This window comes from Glossina fuscipes, unplaced genomic scaffold (assembly GCF_014805625.2).
Source record: "Glossina fuscipes isolate IAEA_lab_2018 unplaced genomic scaffold, Yale_Gfus_2 0, whole genome shotgun sequence".
In the NCBI taxonomy this organism is placed as follows: Eukaryota; Metazoa; Arthropoda; class Insecta; order Diptera; family Glossinidae; genus Glossina; species Glossina fuscipes.
The window spans coordinates 18,573,222-18,594,478 of NW_023998414.1; the positions used below are offsets into that span (position 1 = coordinate 18,573,222).

General features: G+C 30.6%; 1 protein-coding gene across 8 annotated transcripts in view; it reads right to left on the minus strand.

Moving 5' to 3' along the window:
* Nucleotides 1-6,677: 6,677 nt before the first annotated feature.
* Nucleotides 6,678-21,257, minus strand: part of LOC119644468 (dynamin) — a 39,162-nt gene continuing 24,582 nt past the window's right edge. For 5 of the 8 annotated variants that reach the window (XM_038044036.1, XM_038044044.1, XM_038044030.1 and 2 more), the window contains 4 exons: nt 21,109-21,202; nt 20,462-20,598; nt 20,259-20,401; nt 13,279-13,595 (listed from right to left, as the gene is read on the minus strand). In XM_038044036.1, coding sequence (XP_037899964.1) covers nt 13,445-13,595; nt 20,259-20,401; nt 20,462-20,598; nt 21,109-21,202 — 525 coding nt within the window. In that variant the 3' untranslated portion in view covers nt 13,279-13,444. Of the gene's footprint in view, nt 6,839-13,278; nt 13,596-13,775; nt 17,806-20,258; nt 20,402-20,461; nt 20,599-21,108; nt 21,203-21,257 lie in introns of those variants that run through there. The other 3 variants (XM_038044078.1, XM_038044063.1, XM_038044070.1) reach the window with 3 other exon arrangements.

Sequence of the window (21,257 nt, forward strand, 5' to 3'; positions counted from 1 at the left end):
GAAAGAATTTAATTGCGGGTTAAGTTAAGCATAAAAAAAAAATTGCATTTTTTTCTTTTGTTTTTTTTTTTTTTTTTCTAATTGCTTCGTATTTCATTTCTTTCTCAAGTCAAGTATGCGTAGCTTAAACGTTCTTCATTACTTAGCCCTTTTTTCTTTTATTTACTGTAGTTAATTCTTCGAAAGAAAATTTTCATCCATGAAAACTTTCATCTAAAACGTAAGTGGTTAAATGTAAGAAATTTCATTAAGAGTTTATTAAATATTCTTCTTTTTTTTGTTTCCTAAAAATTTAAAATTTATAAAATTTATAATTGAGGTAATTCTTTTTCTAAATATGTCTCATGCAATAGAGTTCAACTTATTTTCTCTCATAGATAAAATTATAATCTCTGATAAAGTACAGGAAGAAATGTTTAAGAATTTATTTCTATAAATATCTCATGCTACAGATTTCAAGTTATTTTCTCTCATAAACTCATTTATAATCTTTGTTAAAATATAAGAGAAACTAATATTTAAGAATTTATATCTGTAAATGGCCTAAAAAGGGGTAAATTATTGTTATTATTAAAAAAGTAAAATTTATTTAATGTTGTTACTACTACATCAAGCATATATACACGACATATGGGATATTAAGTTTTTAAAAGCATTCCTACTTGACCAAAATATTTAGACAAATCATTGAACCTATATTAAGCAAATTGCCTCGAAAACCTAATTAAGCCTTCCATATTTCATTTATTATATAAAGAGGAGACGTTAAGACTTTTTAATGGAAATTTTTAATGAGTTCATCGATCAAACCAATATATAGATAGGAATGAATATATATAAGAAATGGGTTCGGCGTGTACGTTTTTCAAACTGAAATTTCTTAACCTCTTTTTCTCTAATTTTTAACCGTGAAACAATTCCTGACTCAAATCTTTATTTCAAATAATCAGTGGTTGCTCGACTATTGACTTTGCTTTTCATATTGATATTATGCAATTTTTGTATGACTAACATTGTACTCGGATTTTTTACTCTTAATACAATGCACTTAAGAAAAATCGTAAAATCGTGGTTCAGTTTCGGATCACGTTGTACGCGTATTTAACTGTTTAAGTGCGTTCAGAAAAAAAATGAAAATATTAGTCTAAAAGTCATTCGCATTTGCAGCTCAGAGCACAATGAAACTTGTATTTTCTATGAGTCGAAATATTTCATACATTTTGCAGATAATATCTTTAGTTAAAAGACTGGTTGCGATACATTTATATTTAATGACTGCTTAGAAGCATTTAATTAAATTCATTTATCGGAGCGAGAAATGACACTCATCACAATGTTGTTGTAAATTTCTTATCATTAATTTTGCGTTACCTGTTCATTTTTTATTTTATTTTATTTTATTTGCTAAAGTTCGAAATAATTTTGTTGGAAATAAAAAAAAAAAAAAAACAGTTTTTTAACTTATTTTTGTTAATTTTTTTTTTTAAACGACATGTGCTCAACCGCCAAATAGAAAGAACAAAACAAGCAAAACTGAAATTATAAAATATAAAATTTCACTTGTATCTAAACAACTAAACTATTTCAAGTTTTCTTCTAATAGAAACATTTAATTATAGTCCTAAACACAGGTTCTTGAAATAAATAAAGCAAAATTTGCAAAAAAAACAAAAAAAAAAAAAAACTCGAAAAACACACCACCACCTAAAACTTACAAAAAAAACTGTCCATTTGTTAAAAAAGATCTCTGATGTAAGTATACTTTCCCATTAAAGACGAACATCGGACTCACGGGACAAGGTCTCTTAAGTATCACTTCATTATTTTTTTTCACCTTTTCAAAGTCATAATGCCAGGTACTCGAGATGTCGTCGCCCTGCTGTTTTGCATATAAAAAAAAAAGGTAAAATCGATTCAAAATAATGTACGTTCACCACCCTACAAATTAAACATTCCTGTTCAATTTAACATGAGTATCTGCCATGAAAGTTTTACCTCATCCGATGGCAACACGGGTTAATTGGATAAGCCATAAGGCACTTTCCAAAGGGTACGCTAATCAATCTGAAAGGAGACACCACTACCAAGATGCCAGAAATTGGGGAGAGATGTGTATGGACCATTTTTCGCGTAATTTTAGTCAACCTCAAGCGCTCTCTGGCACTTAACATTGTTTCGCGTCTCCGCGAAACTTCGGAATAATCATAGCCGCCGCGATACTCTCCGCAGGGCCGCATCCAGCAGTTGGACCTAAGTACGTTCTCTAGTTTTTGTTGTGCATAGCTTTGATTGATCCCCTTCTCCTCTATATGGCTCTTTTTACACTTGTCATTTCGGCTTTTTATACATCCCGGAATCGTGGCAAGCATGTTCTCCTTCCACGAGAAAAAATGCTTCAGAAGACCTTATCAAACCAGCACACACTCAAATATGCGCCAGCCCACTATTGCGGTACGGTACTGCCATACGATTAGAACTGTGCGGTTTGATGGCCTCCATTGCAAAGGAAAAATGTCCTCTTTTCATAAAAGAAAACGGAGGCTTCTTACGATACTTCTCCTAGGCTTCCAAGAGAAAAATCCATCGCCAGTTTATAGATGGTAAAACTTAGATCCGTCTTTTTCGACAATTATTCGATTCAATTCGATTCGGCAAACGCGATAAGTGCGGACTATGAACTGACTCGCTCTAAGGAATAGTGGGTGACAGCTATCGAGAAAAAGTATGAATTTTTCTTACTACGGAATGAAGAGTCTTTCAATTGTGATTTTGATGTCAAGTAATGTAATCATATTACGGGCGAGTTTACTCGATATCGGGAGCTATCTAAACCAGCGCTAAGTCTTTTTTCTCTTTCTCTTCATGTACAAACATATACGTCAAGTGTTCAAGCCTACAGAAGTGGTGGACAGTGGAGAGCTGATAGCGAAGAGCAAAACGAACGGGTTAAGTTGTAGAGGTGTGCAGTCGTTAAAGCTTCTTTGCTTATTTTCATGAATTCTTCTTCAATTTGAATTACTTTACATTAAACATTAGTTTAATATTTTTAATCCTAATAATAAAAATATTGTCATCCAAAGTCGATTCTTTAAATGCTACACCTTCAACATTTTTAATGTTCATGAAAAATCTTATATAGAGTTAGGTCGAAGAGATAAACCCAAGCGTGCGCCTGTTGACAAAAATGTTAACTGTGAGAAAATGCTTGTGTTATGATGATTGAGGTTAAACAATGGATTACGGTAGAGCGATAATACTACAATATGTATAATTTTGAATAAGTGTATCATGTTTGCTGAATTTCGATGTCACATTAAGGTTTGGGAATCATTTGCATGAAAATGTGTGAATAATTTCTCGTGTATTGTTACTAAAACGAGTGAATAACTGTATTGGAGGCGAAGTGATATAGGGTATATTATGGTCTCTTGAAAGGTAAACATTTACATTGTGCTGTCCACAATTAAAGTTACCGGAGCTCCGGATTTGGTTTGCTCACCTGTCCAAAGACGATCTTCAATAAACTAATTTGCAGCAGATACTTACGGTAACAACGTTGTCAAAAAAAACAAAAAAAAAAACAAAAAAGGTAATGACTTTTCTTTCTTTATAAGTTTATTATTTTTTCGTTTTTCCTTTCTATATAAAAAGTATTATTATTTATATATCTTTGTTTTCTTTCTTTTTTTTTTTTTTTTTCTTTTTTTTGTTTAGATAAAATATAATACAATGATACGTTACAAGTAAGCAAACTATATCCGCCTTATGGCTGATCTTCGATACCCACCACTTGGGATAAAAATCGTTTTAACAGTAAACTTATTAATTTAGTAAAATTGGAAATTTTTACTCTAAATATTTACATGACTTTGATATAAACATATCGTCTGCTATAAAGCTTAAATTATTGGTCAGAATGTAAATTTAATTTTTTAATTTATTCAATTATTTAGTTATTTTCTGAGCGAAAATGTGCATTTGGGAATTAACTCAAAGAAGACTTACAAAAGAAGAAAATTTTTTTTTATACGTTTTTTTAAAAAATTTGAAATGACTAACCGCATAAAATCTTAAACGGATGAACAAACGTTTACATGTCAATACAGGGCGATCAATATGAATATTTATATACAATATTATATAAACACATATATAAGTTTAACTTAACACACACATTTTTTGGTAAGAAAATTGCATTTTCTTTTTACACGATCTCATTTTAATTTTATCATGGTTAAGTTATTCGAAATTTGAAAAATAAAATATAGTTTCAATTGATTACAATTCTTTAGCATATATACGTGAGAACACAATACACACAAGTCAGACCCTTATACTTAGGTATGTTGAATATATCGCAACGCTACAATTTACTGCGTTTGCGATAACTTCGACGCGCTAAAAAACCTAGCAAAAGAAATTGCTATAATATCAACTTGCACACGATGGGTATTAAACGATGTTTTTTATATCGATTTTTTATAAAGGTAATAGCAACAAACAGAAAAATTAAAAAAAAGAAAAAAAAGGAAGAAGAGGAAGTTTTACTATATTTATATCAAAACGAAAAAAAAAAAAAAATGAACTTGAGTCAAATGAGAGAAATGAAATTGTTGTTTACATAAGGAAAAACGAAAACTATACTTCCTTCAGACGCTATACTATACTAAACCGTACTAAGAAGGACTGTAGTTTCGTTATACTCATGCATCACTCTCAGCTAATACACCCAACTCTTTTCGATTTTGAAGCATCATGCTTCACCCATACGAACAAATGCACTTTTTTACCCGAATTTTTTGTTCTAGCACGGAATCTCAGAACAGAATTTTTATTCTCATTCTCATTTTGGCAGTGTCTTGCAGAAACATAATACAGTTGGGAGAATACCGTGATCGCAAGTGCATCGATTTTTGCTCACCAGTAACGACTGAAATACTGCATTTAAATCAAACCCGACAGTTTTGCTAGACATATCTGATATATCTTCTATCTGGTGATCTGGTGATTTCAGCCTACAGTCCGCAAAAAAACACTTTTCTTAATTTGCTTTGTAATAAAAATGAATTATTCCTATTTTAGAAATATGTAATATGGACGATTTCGTTATTGCTTTTTTTGCACTGTCTTTTCGGAAAATGTCTACAATTTATTTCATCTTAAACGACTTTTTAAACTTGCGTTCTTGTGTATCCCCAAATTTATCTTACTTTTATATGATTTTTTTTTTTGCACGGTTGTCCAAGGAATGCAACTATCGTGCAAAAAAAAAGAGTTGGGTGTTGTTGATGGGAAGTTTACTAATTGTCTCACTGATGCTATATGAAAGCATTGGCACTTTAAGAAGTCTGACTTGTTGGTGTAAAATTTGAAACCATTATCTGCGTTAAATATCTTGAAATTATTAGCAAAAATATTTTCAATAAAAAAATACTTCATTCCGTGAAGAAAGGAGTTAATGGACATGTTAGATTGATTTACAAGTTTTAAATTTGATTGATAAAAATTCTTTTGAGACATTATTAACTTGTTAAAATTAATAATTCCATAGGTTTTCACGACAATTTTTTTATTATTAAAAGCGAGTTTAGGGACGGATCAGTTTCTTTCCTTTTTTTTCAAATTTCATTTGCCAAATTTTAGGTTCCATTCTTTGTAAACGATTGAGATAATAAAAGCTCCAATAAAAATTATAACAGAACACATTTCAATGTTTAGAAAGAATGACAAGTGCATGTACAGCAGAGGTTAGACAGTTTGATTTTTTCGCATTTGTTTTTTTTTTTTTTTGCACAAAAATTACTAATCGCTTCCCGTGTTTCAAATGACATTTGTCAGCCCATTTAAAAAGCCCATTCAAATTCCAGCGGCAGCTGGCCAGGAAGCAGACGGCATTTGAAAGGTGAATTTCGCGTTTGCTTTGGTAGTAACATCGATTGTTAACAAACTGTCCAAAGTTCTAAAAAGCGTCCTTTTTCGGTTCGACATTCGTCAACTCTGTTTTCTTAAAGCACCACCGATTATTGATCCGAACTTTTTCAAAATAGAATAAAACTTTTCCATACTCTATGCCATGCGTAAGGTAAAACACAACTATTCCGGGAAATATGTTATTTAACTAATTAATTTTTTCCACCAAAGGCTTTGTACATGCATTTGCCATTCTATCTATCTATCGAATATTCTTAAATATGCTTTCTTTCTACGTTTCTTTTTCTCTGATACTTGTTTAGATAAGGTGCAAAAAAAAAAAAATACAGAATTCATAGACCTCTAGTGTTTGGATGGTGGGTATAAACATATACGAATTTCAAAAAAATCGATTAGAATATGTATGTATATGTATATATGCATATATATATTTATGTATATATATAATTTTTAAATTTAAATTAAATTCTACTAGTAATAGTAATATACATATATAAGACTTTATTATTTGTAAGCATTTTACATAATATAAATGGATTATTTTAATGCTATGTGTATATATGTATGTATATGTAAATGGTATATTGTATAATTTAGATGTGAAATTTCTTATTTATTTATTATTATTATTATTTTTTTTGTTTTTTCTTTTTTTGCATTTATCTGCGCCTTAACGAAAAGCGTACTCTTTTTTTTTTTTTTATAGACTTTTTTTTATTCTCCTGGATTTTTTCTTTTCTCATATTTTTTTTTTTTTTTTCTTTTTGTCGTCTTTTCTTCACCTTACGTTTCTTTCCTCTTTGGCTTGTCTATGATGCGATTGAATTAGAAAGGACGTCCGTTGGTGGTGTTGCCGTAGTAAGAGGGTCGCTCAGGTAGCTTGGGTGGAGCATTAGGCACTGGGCGACTGTGCAAAAAGAAGTACGTTTTATAAAATATAATGAGAAATTTAAAAAATCGAATAAATTGTTTATTTACAAAAATTAAATTTTATTAGATTACTAACTAAAGTAAGCATAGACCACTCACCAGATGCTTTCGCAAAATCTTGTTAGATTGAAAGAATAAATGAAGCGAATTATGTGCAAAAGTTTTAATTAAAGCAGATTATGTACAGTATATAGCTGGCACCTATTTTTTCTTTTTTTATAAAAAAATAACCTTGAAGAATGGAATCTATGAAACATACTATGCTTTTGGGGGATTGCTCTCCCTAAAAGCTAGTTTGCATCCAGGAATTGTATTGAAATGTCGATTTCAAAGACCTCGAATTTTCCATTAATAATTTACACAAGTTTTGCCTTTAAGGTATAGCTGCAAAGGAAAACCAAATCTGACTGACGGCATCTGTTGGTAATCAAATCATCATTCCCCAGTTGTTGCAGAATTTTTCGATTATCGAACTTATTGATGTACGGAATACATAAATAGGCTTAAAGTAGACCCTTGTTTGATTGTATCAATCGATTCCATATCTCTGCCTGAATTGATTTAAAACTTACTCTACTCTCTATGTCTGTCTATGTGATTTTTGCGTTCAACAAAAGGAAGTCGGTCGCTATATTTCCTCTTCCCATATAATCCTTCTGGCAAACGATAAGACTTTGCATGACATCATTACGCAACTAAGCGTTTATATGACGCGTATATAAAATTTTTGATATATTATGACGAAGATGGGTAACGAATCGTATTAGGCAAAGTGATGTAGGGTATTTAATACTCTTGCTTGATTGCTTTCAATATATGATTGAACGAGTTTAGTATTGAAAATCAAAATATATTGGACAATTGTTTATTTAAAAAAAAAAAAAAAAGATAGAAAAGCCAAACAAGTAAAATTCGATAGTATAAAGCAGGGGTGGGAAATTTTCTTCACCAATGGGCAAAATTGTAATTTGTAAATCACTGCGTGGGCCCAAACACATCGAATGAACTAACAACAAACATGAAAATTTAAAATCCCGTTATCGTGTAGCAAAATGAATGCAGTAAACGTATTACGCCAATAGGTCGAATTGGGAATGTTCCTGATATGTTGTTGCATCATAATTAGGACATATTTCACCAGTAGCCATTCGAAGAACTGCGTCTAAATTTTCACGTGCTTATTTGGAAATAAATATTTCAAGGTCCAACTATTATTAAAAATGCTCATCTTATGGCTTAAACAAAAAAAAAAAAAAAAAAAAAAAAGAAACATTCAAACACACTTCACATTTGATAGCGCCACAACTGATCCGGTAATGAAGGCAAATACAGCTGGGTATTTTAAACGTAACGGAGCGTACGCGACCCGCCGGCGGACAGTTGCCCATGTCCAGTATACAGTGTAAGAGTATGAAATGTGAACCTATAACCCTATGTCAAACACACAATACCTAAATTTTATTGTTTTTTTTGTTTTGTTATAATCAAAAAAAAAAGAAGATAAACCAGTAGGTAGCAGAAATTTTGATACGATCCACCATTAATTTACAAATTATAACGCTTTCAGATAGATATATTGAGCGTTGTCACTATAAAAATTAACTGGACCACCTCCTAAACACAGCAAAGTTTCGGCGGACCTTCTAAATGAAAACTTTGAAGTTTGTGATGCGCGGCTCTTCCGAACTCTCGGTCAATGTGAAATTTTCTGTAAATTGTGGAAATTCTCTCGAGCTTGAACACATAAATGACAGTCCAATGGAACAAGCTTCTCCAAGTTTGGTCGTGAGGTGTACAAAGATTGCGGATTCGGTTTAAGTGAACTCTCTCCAAACAATCTAATACTGGTTGATAACAAATCTTGTTGAGATTTTAATAGAATGCTATCTAGTCTCCGTGTATTCAATTAAACTGTCCTTTAGCCATCCCCCTATACTAAACAGCCCAATTTTATTTATGGACTTACATGAAACTAAAATTGAAAAGCAAACTTAAAAACACACACTACCAGGGGATACACACATAAATGATGTTACTTGTAAATAAAAACAACTTCGGCAAGAGGAGAAATGGAGTAAGCAGTAGGTGTATAAAGAAATTCCTGCTGGTTTTTTTTTTTTTTGATAAAATGCAATTGTATTTAAAACATACTTGTTACAAAGTTTTGTTAATAATCGAAATATGCACCTTCACCATTTGCCATTTACCGGGTAACGTATCGATATATAGCACGGAAATTATCAATATTTGAATTTTTTCTGCCTTTAATTCCAAACAATCAAAAGTTTGATTTACAAAGATCGATACGGATGGGTTAGTATTTAACCAGTTAACTGTTTCGATCTCTTTCGGAAATGCGCATCTAAATTATATCGCAAAAATGTAGCTATGAAGAGTATATTCGTCGAACATCACGACGATTACACGATTATTTGATTTAACACAAGTTGAAAAGAAAAAATGATTCTCTTTTTGCACGAGGTTTTTTTGTTTTAACACGATTTTCAATATTCTATGAATTTTTTCATTCTCACTCTACGCATTGCCACTTTGCCTCATATTTATCATAATTCAGTTGAATTATGTCGATTATATGCGCATATGCAGGAATGGTATTCTCCAAATTATGCCTAGAGTGAAGAGGCATTGATTTTTACGCAATTTAATTTATTTTTTATAATACATGTAATAAATTAATAGGTGGAAGCGTGGAGTGAAGGGAATGCTAACAAGAATTCTTTAATATAATAATTTTTTACTGCACTTTTCTTGCATTTTTAGCCAATACTTTTTTTACACGGATTTTTCGGGAACGTATTTATCGTATAAAAAGACAATTCAATTCATATATAATATGAAGTGACATTGTAATGAAATGATTATAATGTTTTCATTTCACTATTCACATTTATTTAGTTACCTCAATTAAGATAAATGCTTGGCGTATGAAAAATTAATTCATTACTTCATTATTTGCTGTTAGAAAATGGCGTTGAGCAAAACACGGTACAACTCATAATTGAACTTGACAAGCTGAACACCAATATCGCGATTCTTTCGCGAATACTATTTTGTAAACAATGTGTAGGATTAAATTTTGAAGTTGAGGGGACCACCATAAATCATATTATTTGTCGTTGTGTATAATTTTATTTATAAGCTTTTATCTCGACTTGTCGTCAAAATCAGAAGATTCAGACATTTTGAAGTTTACGAACATATTTGAGTTTTCATGAAAATCGCAATTTAAAGTGCAACATGAATAGAGATGTCAAAAGCAGTTGATTGGTTTAGTTATCTCATGTCAATTATGAAAATTGTTAGACGTGTCAAATTTAGGAAAGCGGAACGAAAAGAATAACCACGTCAATGTATTTATTATGTTCATCTATCGTGGCTGGTATTCGTCGAATCGAACATTATTTTCTGTCAAATTAAATACCACTTAAATTATTAATTTTTAATAAATTTTTATTATTATTATTATTACTTTACTTCAATAACATTTTCTTGGTAGGTATATTTGTTTGTTTAGATATTTTTCCCTCTTTCGACTCTATTTAGATGCATTCTTCGTATGTTTTGTTCGTGTTCGTGTTCGTGTTCGTATTTATAGGGGGAGTAGTGTAAGTGAGAGACACGGGGGGATGTAGAGTGAAAGAACAAGAGCTTAGTAATTAATTGTATACCGCATACCGTTTCGTATTTATTATTATAAATATATGAATAATTATATATTTATGCATATAGATAGAAGGTGAGCGCGTGAGTGATGAATTTGTGATAATACATCAACATAATTATGTAACAAGAATATTGTGTAGTACAAGTAGTCATACAGACAGAAAACATATAGTTTTCCAATTTTTTCTTTTCTTCTTTTCCTCTTTTTTTTTTTTTTTTTCTAACTATATAACATTGTGTATAAATATATATATATATATATATATATATATATATATATGTATGTATGTATTTATATATATATTTAATATATATTTATATATATATTTATGTATATATATATATATGTATATATGTTTGTTGTATGAATATCATGATAGTCATCAATGCAACATAAAATGACTAATATTTTTCAAAATTTTACTAAAAATATTAATATTTTTTTTAACTAATTGTAAATTGTTCAATTTCTTTAATCTTTGGGCCTATTTTCAAAATAATCTAAATATTTCAACTTTTCCTTATATATATACATATATAAATATATATGTAAATATATATATTTTTCTTTGGAAATACTTTTATTACATCCTGAAGCTGTAGTGTTCCACTATACTATAATTAGTTAACTAATTATATGAAAGGCAGCAAAAGAAATTTTTATTAACAATTTCTTTCAACTTTTTCCTGACTACTGCCGCTTCCTGGGATTACATTTATTAGCCAAGTGCCAGAATATTGTTGATTTTTCACCATTGCTCTTTAACATTAAAGTTCAGCTTACTTTATTTATTTATTTTTTTTCTTTATATATTTCCACATTTTCTCCTTTTTTTTGTTTTCTTCTACTTGTTAAAGTTTCTTCTTTTATTCTGTCGTTTTTTACATATAACTACAGTAAACAAGTTTTTGTTTTTTTACATTTATAGTAAGTTGTTTTATTTTTATTATAAACACCGTTCAAAAAGAAAGCAAACCAACAAAACTATTTCTGAACTAAAGCAAAATAAACTTAAAAACAAATGTATAAAATTTATATTTAATACCCATTGTAAATTTAAATAAATTATAGAAATTGTAGCTATCTCTTCGAAGAAAATGAAAGAAAACAATCGTTAATTTTTTACTTCGTTATAATTGTATTGCTGCAAAAGCGAGCCGAAATTAGTATTGAAAAATCGGAATTTTAAAAAACCCTATGTGAAAAGTAGGTAAACCAGAATTGAGAAAAACAACCTCCAAAAAAGCTAATAAGTAAAAAGAGAGTAGCCAGCCTTGGAAGCCTTGGGGGCAACTCTTTACGTCCGTCAGTGTTAAAGATTTTGTTTTTTTCTTGGTAATTGACAGCAAGTTCCCGTACTGATTAGTTCCCGATTTGTTGAATCTTTTTTTTTTTTTTTTTTGCTTTCTTCAGTTTATGTTTGGGTTTTAATCGCTTTTCTGTTTCAATTCAAATTACTCTTAAAATTTCAACAACTGCCAATGGACAGTCCAACGAGCGGACAAACATGACAACAAACAACATCGATAACAAAAAGAATATATTTCTAGTCTCTGATGGGGTGGGTGATGTGGGTACGCGGGAGAGTCAGTGTTATAAGTGGGGTAAAGCAGCAAATAACAAATGTGCATAAAATCTAGCATAGATCTGTGATATGTTCGGATTCTCCGAATGTAGTCACCGTGCGAAATGCGTGTATGCAAAATATGGAAATCAAACAAAAATTAAAAAAACAACACACATTTAATTTTTAAGTGGTTTAATACTTTTGTAGCTAACTCCATTACTTTTTTGTGGTGAATAATTAATTATAGTTTTATTAAATATTCTCTAATAGTAAACTATTTGCAAATAAATTTTAAGTTGTATATATATATACATATGTATATATATATATATATAGAACGTATTCAATTTTCACTTTTTATTCGTTTTTTTATATTTTTTTTCTTTTAATAAAAGGTCAACGATTAACTGCGTTCTTCTGGTAAGCACTACAAGAATAAAAACTTGAACTTGTATTAATCAATAAATTTAATTATATAGCTTTTTTTTTTATAAGCATAATAAAAAGATAACTACACAAAATATGTAAATATGGTTGAGAATTATGAAAAATAATTTTTCTTTCTCTCGCCTTCTCTATGTGTATATTATGATTAAAATCCTTTCATATTTTCCTCTTACATAAAAAAGTGATATATTGCTCGTACAGTTAAATTTGCTTTAAAAGTAAAAAAAAAAAAAAAAAAAAAATAAGAAATTAAAATAGTAATTAATGGGAAATGGGGAAAAGAGAAAGAAAAATACTATTAACCAATACACGGCACCCGCAATATACTCTATGAAAAGTTGAGAATTTTAAGCAACTGAATGTATGCTAAGAAAAATTGAATTTAACTTTGTTTAAAACGATTTTATGAACAAAAGAGACTTAAATGGAAAATTTATTCAAAGGACAAAAGAAAACCAAAGAACATAAAATAAAATAAAGCAAAGCTGCCAATTTATTAATAAATAACATTAAATATATAAAGTTAATCTGCTCATACATTCACAAGACAATGAAGGACGCAAGACGCAAAACACAGATCTCACTTTGCTTGGTAAAGGATTTTCTCATTTTTTTTTTATTTGTATTTATAATTATTATTGTTATCGTTATTATTATTATTATTATTATTGACACAAAAGCTTATGATTAGTTGGAGAAGAGATGGTTTTTTTTTTTCTTTTTTTAATTTAATATATATTTCATGTGAGTATAGGATTTCTTTTAGTTGTTAGGACTTCTTATAACACACTTATATAAGGTAATTTATATGGGTATGTGCCCAAGCGGGCTCGCGTTTGCGCACGCTAATGTGTGTATGTGTGTGTGTACGAGCAACTATAAATTTACTTGAAACGTTGAGCAAAAACACCGGATAATTCGTTGATGGCTGCTTGGCCGACTGCCTGATTAATTTGATTACGCATACTATCGGGTATATAACGATTGGCGCCGGTTTGTTGAGTGATGGCGCCACCGACCGCTCCAGTAACACGTCTTTCATGCAACAATTATTTATTTTTTTTTATTTTTTGGGACATGATAGAACAAACAAAACAAATGTTTACACAGAGAAGATACATAAAACAGAGTAAATCTCTTGTCATAACAATTATGAAAATATTTTAGAAATTTAAGCGTTTGAAACCCCTTTTTTATTTTGCATTTATTTATTTATTTTTTTTTTTTTACAAAAATTCAAATGAAAATAAAGGACATTGAAATCATATAACAATGATGTTAAAATGATAAAGAAGAAGGATGTAGAAAAAGTAAAAAAAAAATAAAGAGATACATAAATTGATGGTGATATATATTTTATCATAAAAAAAAATAAAAAAATGAAGCAAAAAACTAACTTTCTTTCTCCTTATGATCCTAAGTAATAATCGCTTGAAACTACTCAGACAGTGAAAAATTTGAAAAAACTCATTAATATGTGAACGAAGAAATCAAATTTTCTTCAACAAAAAAAAAATTCCAACTATACTATAAACGCCCTTTAAATTAATATCAAATAAATATCATTCTCTAATAATAATCTTTTAATCAGTCGTAGATTTACTATAACGCGAACGGTTGACGGCAAATGGTAGTAAGTATAATATTTACTTAATATTCTTTTCAGTTTTCAAAGCAAAAGAAGATTTTTTTTCTTTCTATATTTGGCATTCGCAATTTAAGTTAAAAATCAAGCAAGCAAATCGGGTATATATCGGATCTTTGAATCTTCTATATCTTTAAAAATTGTGGTAATATTTATTTGCATCAATTCTGATCGTTTAGGAACCAATTCCAAACTGAATTTTTATTGGGTTATATTTACAAAGGATCGATCACACGCCCAAGTATTGTTATACGGACGACCTTCGAAAGTACAATAAGTGCAAAATGTTATTTACTGCGCTACAGAATCCTCCGCTGATCAATTCTATAGTATATATATGGCATCTATGATGTATGTGCTACAGAACGAAAAACAACAAAATTGCTGCATTTTCACGTCGTTTATACATTCATTAATACATGATTTCCATATATCAAGATTTAAGTCCTAGATTTGATTTTCAATTATGAACATTTTTTTATTTTCTTTGAAGAAAAAAAAATTTAATTTGAATGATTTCGTTCGCGCATTCCACGAAGTGAAGCATTTATGTAAAATAAATAAATAATGTAAGGAAATGTAACATCATTCTGTATAAAATAAAATATTTTACTAAGGCAATGAAAGAAAACTTTACCTTGGTACTATCGAAATTTTTCCTTTTATCATTTCATCTTTACAGACTTTTATATGGCTGCGCTGTCTCCACCATTCTATATCAACATCACTAACTATCATTATCACTCTTACTTTCACTCACGCTCTCTTTGTCATTTATATTGTACATTTTACTTATTATACATTTACATGTATTTTTAGATGATTTTTTCTTTGTATTGGTATTCGATTTATTGTAATTTTTTTTTTTTTGGAGTCAATTTTAATAAAAACCTTTTCCAATGTCATCATAAAGTCCATTGAAGCCAAATGTTTCGCACAGCTAGATACCAAAAACTATTTGATATGATATAATAGATGAAGAAACAGAATTGACAACTAAAAGTATGCAACGAAAAGTTATGGATATAGAAAATATATTAAAAATAAATTTCGACTGGTAGTAAACTAGAAAAAGTAATTGTTTCCGAACTGCGTTTTTTGAGTATAAGTATATTTAACTCAAAAATAAGCAATAATTTGATAGAAAAATGAATAAATTATTAAGAACTCTTTCTCTAAGAAAATGAGAAATTAAACTTGAAATAATTGATCATGGCGAGTTGCCTAGACATACATCCACTCACAAGCAGCCAAGCAATCATATTAAAAATGTATGCAAATTTTTAAGAGAAAAAAATGTTTTGAAATAAATTTTGACAAAAATTTCAATTGAAATGAAAATTTTCTTGGAAATTAAACATTGGCTTTTGCTTGAATGCAAAGGTTAGTTAACAATAGATTGCCGGACGTTGAGTATATATCTATTTTGCGTGAAATGAGTTAATAAATTGACTCACACATCGAAATTGAAGATTTGAAATTTTTTTTTTTTTTTAAGAAACTTTACTCAAAACAGTTGTAACATATATGTTCCGATTTATTGCATTTAGCAGAGGCGACTTGACTTTTCACTTCTTTCGCATGATACTTGAACTTGACATTCAGTCGTTTTGATGCCAAATCGGATGCCAAATTTGTTCGGTTTATCCGGATGTATTTTTTTGATATGGACTAATCAATTGGGAGATATTCCCTGGTCGGGAAGAGAAAAGCATAGGAAAGCGCAGGCCGCAGTCGATATGTGTTATACGTTTACCAACTGAGCGCTCATTATAACTACGATCAAAGTAAGCTTTACTGCATTAAGATTTGAACCCGCAAACACAGAGTTGGTAATCTAGTTCGGCTACTCATGCACAACGGCATCTGGCTTTAGTTGAGAACACAATTGCCCATTGACTGTTACGTCTGCGCAAGGTTTAGAATTGGTATTAGTATACATTTCATATGTTTATTAAACGTCAATACATGGAAATAAATTACTTTTCCTGTATATAGCAAAAAATTCGTAACTCAGTCAAGTTGACTCGTTCCGGGAATATAATAAATTCTAGGACTAAAAAGTAAGATGAGCACTAGGCAAGAACCAACGCTATCAACCCCGAAATATAGAAAAGAAGAAGAAAAAAAAAGCAAATATTTTATTTTTTTATTAAAATTATAAAAAAACCTAAAAAATTATTTTTTTAATTAAAAAAAAAAAAAAAAAGAAGAAGAAATTTGAGATGTAAATATGTTCAGGACGACGTAAACGAATAAAATAGCTTTTGCAGACATCATCTCATGGCAATCATGTTAATGAGAAAAGGATTGATTGAAAAATTTCGGAAAAATAAGGATTGATTTCTTAACCCATTATTCCACTTGACAAAATGAGAGAAGAAAGACGTTCGTGAACACTTTCTGGCTTATATATATATATATATATATACATATGCCCTTTATCAGCATACGATTTTAAAAGAACATGGTAATAGACATGAATGCGGTCCATTCGCCTAAAGGCGCCTAAATTTAGTAAATCGCAAACTTTAAAGGAAAAATTTCTAAATATCTTTACTACCAATAATTTTACTTGTGGCTCTGATAAATATTTACCAGACTATGCTACTAAAGCTGACTTCGAGTAGCTAGCTGTATTGCCTAATGGGTGATTGAAAGGAGAGAACAAAGGTACCGATTTACACAGCACGCCCTCAGCTGGCGAGAAAAGAAAATTTTTGCTTTCAGAGAATGCAAACAGCAGCCGTGCTTTCAAAATACATGTGTTCTCGCCTCGCTCTCAATGGTCACGACCTATAAACTGCCAGAGCAACAACATGCGAAATTTTTAAAAGGAAATGTAAAAATCATGATCATCCCGTACCAAGCAAATTGTTTTGTTGCAAAATTTGACAAGAGGATTGTATTTGAAACGAAATCTTATTTCTATATAGTGCATTATTTATACAATTTTATATAGATTTTTATATACATTTAAACTAAATTTTCATTTTCATTTTGCGTTTTTATTAATTAAAAGAAAATCTCAATTTAAATTAAGGTACTTTTGTATTAGTATTTCTTCTCCTCTCTCAACAAAATCTCTAATCAAAAAGAGGTTTTTTGTCCGACGTAAGCATTTTCTCAAAACATTTTCATAAAAATAATTTGCCTCTAAACAGCAGCAGGTTCTTTTTCTTTCTTTCTTTCTTTCTTACTTTCTTTTTTTGTTTTTTGGTTTTTTTCTTTTTGTTTTTAAGTAAGCAATTTACTTTCTTTGCTATTAACAACTATTAAATAACATATTCTTGTTTTATTTTCTCTTTTTTTTTTTTTTTTTTTTTTTTTTTTTTTTTTTTTTTTTTTTTTTTGTTGTTGATCATTAAAAACTCAATTCTATTCTTTTTTTGTTTTTTTCCCCGTTCTTAAGCAACACTTTATGAATATTTGGTAAGTTGCATTATTTTATGTAGTATTATTTGCCTTTTTGTTTATGTATACATATTTTAAAAATGAACATTAATATCTATTACTATTAATTGTATTATTGTTGTTAGTTAGCGTTGTAATTGTTGCTGATATTTAGTTGTTCAAAAGTTAGACATAATTTAACGACGTCTGTTAGGTTTGCGAGAATTGAAGCAGCATGTTAGAAAAATTAATTATCGAAAAATCAAAAAAAAAAAAAACATTTTTTAAATGAAAAATTATAAATTAAAAGAAACAAACGAAAAAGAAAAACGAGGAGAAAAATACAGAAAAAAAGGGACAAAAAACAACAACATTATGCCAGTGAGTTTTAGTATTTATTACTCTAAGCAAACTAGTTAAGAAAGAAGGAACAAAAAGTGGAAAAAAATTTAATTTAATTTTTTAAAGGAATAAAGGACGGCTCGTATCACTTATTACATTTCGCTTGCATACAAATCTTATATGAAGGTACAAAATCGCTAAGAATTAGTGTTGAAATACTGAAGGGCCACTTTCCATCTAATATCGATATACGAACTCTGCATCTCCCTTCATACACATACATATGTTTTCAATAGGAAGTGCACGCACGTACAGAGTCCCCAACGGAAGTTTCAGTTTTTAATCTGAATAGAGATTTTCCAACTCAAGTTTGCTTTTTATTTTTGTTTTTGATAATTCGATAGCGTCATAAATCTTTATTAATATCTAGTTCTGCAGTAAATAAGTTATTAGGTGTACCAATAAATTCTTTCCGCTGAAATTCGTTGCTTCATAAAAGGTACCTTCACGGTATAGACAACTTGATGGACATTGATGTATGAACGCTGTAAGTTTCAGTTTCTTACAAGCTGTTGGCCAGTACACCTATCAAAGTTTAAGGAGGGAAAAGTTAAAGGATGCCATTTTTAGTGCATACATTTTTCCGCTTTTTATTTAGAGGTTAATAAACCTGGAAAAAATGCAGCTCAAGCTACAAAAATGACTAAGTCACTAAGCTATGAAATCGTTAGAACATTTCTGGCAAAAAAAGGTTTGTCTTGAAAACGATGAAATTCGCATTTGTTCGTTCGTCGCCAGCAAAAGCAACCAAGGAAGTAATTTTCAGCTTAAACTGCACCTCGTTGTTCTCTATTCTATTTGTGGCAATTCCCGATTGCCACTTGTTCAGATCAATGCCACCATATTCGCCGCTAAACTGGTAAATATCTACCGCGAGGGCGTCCTTCATAAGCTACCCGATAAATGTGAAAAGATGATGTATATTTCGATTATTAATTAAGTCTTGTGTATTTTACATCAAGCTGAATTTCATCAAAAAGCGGAAGGAATTTATCCGTACATCTATTAATAATCTGGAGGAAAGGCACCTGAAAACTGCGTACGACGGTGAATCGCCTTCTCCCACACTAAATTAAAGTGATGCTGTTCTTTCAAATAAATTGTTACAAGTAATTAAAGCATCGGTTTCTCTTGTTCTGCCTTCTCTTGTTTCAAGTGTAGCTGCCATACATCATTAGTACGCGCCTTAAACTCAAGAAGGTCTTGGTAAAGTAGATGTTCAAGTCGCTGTCTACGCTATAGAACCAAATGGTTTGATTTAGTGAACGGTCGGTCAACCGTTGTTGAGAATTGTGAGTGCTCTGCTACAAACAATCACTACATTATGTTTCGAACCCGGCTATCTCAAATCGAGTAAAACTATCAACATTATAAATGCAACATCAACCTTTCGCGGCCATTTTGCAAATTTAGTGTATGCTTAGCAATCCGTATACACACGATTGAAGAATGAGTCGCTTAACGCAAAAAAAAAAAAAAAATAACCCAAAGGGTTACATATGCCACGTAAGTAAGGGTAATATAGAAGAAAAATGTCAATTTAAAATTTTATAAATGTATGCACTAATGTGCGGCTTAGTAAAATGAAACTGGACAATATGTTTTACGTTTACCGTTTACCGGCGATTATCCATCTGATATAGATATTGTGGGGATAAAGTTTGAAGTAAATCTGACATCGTTTAAGAAGTCGAGAAGGTTCATAAGGTCTTCGCATTCGACTTGGCGAATGACAATCACTTCTCATATGCAGCATTTGGAAATGCGTACAACGATATTCTCTTCACGATTGTTTGAATTTTTCGCGAACTGAAAATTGTGTAAAAATTTTTAAATGTTTTATTGCTTTGCGACTTTGTTTAATTTTTTGTATCAAAACGCCTCTAAACACTTTTGACTATTTTAACCTATGTATTTTTTATTTATTGTTTATCAAATATCACAATTACAACTTTTTTATAAATCTATGTTCTTGCAGGGGAACAAGACTACTTGATAGAATGAATCTAAAAAGAATGTCACCTTTAGTCCTTTAAAAGTTTGAACATAAAAATGAATATTTTAAAATTAAAATTCAAAAGGAAGCGGAAGTAAATTATTTGCACCATTATTAAAATTGACACTGTGTTATGAGTGTAATAAAAAAGAGGTCCCAACCAACTTGAATTATTTATTATTTATTATAAATAAGATGGCAAAAGAACTTAAGGTGAAAATTATACTAAAAATATTAGATGATAACTAAAAATGGTACTTACGAAGGTAAGAGTGGGGGTGGAAGAGCACCGCCAGGTCGACCGCCAGGCAATGGTGGAGCTCCGCCGCCAGGGCGATTTGGAATCGCTGGCGCTGGCCGACCAGAAGCAGGTGGTGGTGGAGGACCACGCCCACCAGCAGAGCCCTGTAAAACCCAAAAATAGTTGAAAATAATTAGAAATATGAAAATATCTTGCCAGCGAACCTGTGCTGTAGGCGCTGGTTTACGGGGGCCACCTGGGCTAGGTGGCGAAAGACGTGGGTTATCTAAACCACTAGGTAACCAATCATTTTTTACCGGCGGCGGCAAAGGTGCTGACACGGTAGCCATGGAGACATCACCTTAAAACAAATACAAATATTATTATGTTCGCCATTTTTACTACTTAAAAAACGCACACATATTGCGTGAACGCAGTCGATTTTAAATATATGTGAAAATTGTACATATGCGCTCATTGCTGATCACTAACTAATGAACAAAAACCCAGAGAGCAGAAATAGTCTCAATTTGTGTCGGACTGTTTGTGGCGCGTCCTTTGACCGATCCGGCCCAACCAGCGTGCAAGAACTGCCAGTGCTTTTAGCTAATAGGAAGCCGATATCTTCATTTTAGCGACAACGAAAATCCCACCACAGAGTTTATACAGACGGACAGACGTACACACTTATGGGACCTCCGCTAAGCTTCTTTCCAGGTATTCCAAACGTTTTGACAAACTTAATAAACCCCCGTCGTGCTTGGATGTTGGATAAAAAAAAAAAATATGATAATGTATATAATTCAGATTCCCGCTTACGAAGCTCTGCGCAATATATGACAATTTTTAGACGAGTAAATAATGCACTTACCAATAATTCTTAAAGCATCGCGGCAAGCGCGATACATACGCAACATTTCTTCCCGTCTACTGGCTGCTTCTGCGGATTCTTCCATCATTTGTGCCTAAATTAAATTTTTTTATGTTCTGCATTTCTCATATAAAATGTGTATGAATCAC